General features: G+C 36.4%; 1 protein-coding gene across 1 annotated transcript in view; it reads left to right on the plus strand.

The window, feature by feature from the left end:
- Positions 1 to 1856: 1856 nt before the first annotated feature.
- The window catches only part of LOC106522029 (GTPase IMAP family member 8), a gene marked incomplete in the record, with an annotated part of 4418 nt that continues 4134 nt past the window's right edge, over positions 1857 to 2140 (plus strand). The window contains 1 exon segment of the mRNA XM_014014871.1: positions 1857 to 2128. Within this exon segment, the coding sequence (XP_013870325.1) occupies positions 1954 to 2128 (175 nt within the window).

A 2140-nucleotide genomic window follows, 5' to 3' on the forward strand; every position in this document is an offset into this window, starting at 1 on the left:
TATAATGACTCAAGCACCAAATATTCCAGGTGAGTGATCTTTTTTATTTATAAATCTATTAAAACTTATTGATAGCAGAGTAAACAATGTTTATTAGCTTTTTTGTCAGTGACTCTTCAGGAAATATCGAGGCTGATTTCTTTACAAATGAACAGAACACAGAAGAGAAAAATAACAATAATGAAAATCACTATTTAGAGCTTGTCATGGAGTTTATTACTTATGTAGATGGGATTAAACCAATCTAGTTTGTTTAACTTAATGTGAAGCTGTGTTCACAGCTGTGTGTAAATAACTCAACGTGTAGGTTGTTGCTTTTCATTGTGTGATGAGTAAGGTGTGGAGGGCCCTGGATTATTGACAAATGTTAACTATTTTATAATTTAACCACGGCAGATATCCTGCACCTGCACAAAATTATATCAAATTAAATTAAAAAGAGCAGAAACCAGAGCTGCATTTGTAGAAAAACTGCTGTCTTCTGGACGACCAGAGGAACTACATGTTTATTAGAAAAAAAAAATATTTGGAAACAAAAATGAAATGCAATACAACTGTTCTGTCCCAGTTCTCCAGTCTTTGAACCTTGCACTCAAACTCTTATGTGCACTTTGACTGAGTGCGCACTTAGGATCAGGGTGCAGTGTGAGTGTTGGGACAGGGCCTGTTTCTGGTATCCAAGTCACCACACCCACTCAGGTTTACTACAAAMACTGCTATCTAGTGCTAGACAATGGTACCATGAAATTAATTAGGGTAAAACTTGACTCAACAATATACAGTATGTATATGTTTGCTTGATCAAATTTGCAACATTTTTTGCATGTAATGTTTTGAACAATTTTTTGTTGTTTCATACATAAAATATAAAAATCTGTATGTGGGGACTTCTGCTGCTCAGTGGTAGGGTGGCTGTCTTTGGACCAGAAGGTCACAGGTTCAGTTTCTCATCATGCCCACAGTTTGCAGGGTCTTTGATCAAAACACCTACATGTTCCCCGCTGCACCACCTGTTGTGTATCTCATGTGTGTTATGGGACAGGTTAAATGCAACATCACTTCGTTAAGTTGTGTGTGCTTGAATATAATTTACTAAATAAATATCAAGTTTTACTTCATGTAGTTAACACTTACGTATTGTTTGTATTTAACAAATCTCTTTTCACAAACAGTAGACTATTCATTTTTTAATTGTTCAAAATTTTGAAGAATCTTTTCTGTTACGTTAAATTGAATAAACAAGAAAAAACAGTAAATAAGAAAGTCAAGAATTACCAGAGTTAGATTGTTTATTTCTTCATGAAACTTTTCATTGATGGGAATATACAGCACAGTAAATAGGTCACTCTGTTCTCATTTTAAACAGTGTTTTTCTATCTAAATTATGTTTTATCTCTCTTGACAGGTCTATAGGATCAGCCTCCAGACTTGAGGATTGTTTTAATCGGAGGAAGAGAATTACATGGATTACTCAGTGGTAGAAGCTCAGCTGGTAATATCATACTGGGTCAAAATGTTTTTGATGTCAGCAGAAGAACAGCTCAGAGTGAAGTGAGACAACAGGAAGTACTCAGCAGACATGTCACAGTAGTTGATACTCCTGGATGGTGGTGGGGATATCCACCAGAGAACACCACAAAACTGATTCATATAGAAATCCAGAAAAGTGTCCATCTGTGTTCTCCAGGACCCCATGCTTTTCTTCTGGTCATTCCTGTCAATTTACATTTATCTCATCTTGTCAAATCATCCATAAAGGAACATCTGGAACTTTTCAGTGCAGATGTGTTCAGTCACACCATCGTGTTGTTCACTGCAGATGCTCCATGTAGAGATAAAACTATAGAATTCAAAATCAAAAGAAGCTCAGCACTGCAGTGGATTCTTCAACAATGTGGAAACAGAAAACATGTTCTCAACATCAGGAACAGAGAGGACAGAGCTCAGGTCAAGATGCTTTTTGACAAAATTGATGCAATGATTGAAGCAAACAGAGGCAGATATTATTCTGTTGATGAAGCTCAAGGAAATGTTCTGAGAGAAGTGATGAAGGTTTGGGCTGAAGGAGCATCAGAGAGGTTTGATCAAGTGAAGAAACAAAGAAATGAACTCAGAGCTCTGATTGAAGGTAGGTTACACA

The sequence above is a fragment of the Austrofundulus limnaeus genome, unplaced genomic scaffold, assembly GCF_001266775.1.
Source record: "Austrofundulus limnaeus strain Quisiro unplaced genomic scaffold, Austrofundulus_limnaeus-1.0 Scaffold120, whole genome shotgun sequence".
Taxonomy (NCBI): Eukaryota; Metazoa; Chordata; class Actinopteri; order Cyprinodontiformes; family Rivulidae; genus Austrofundulus; species Austrofundulus limnaeus.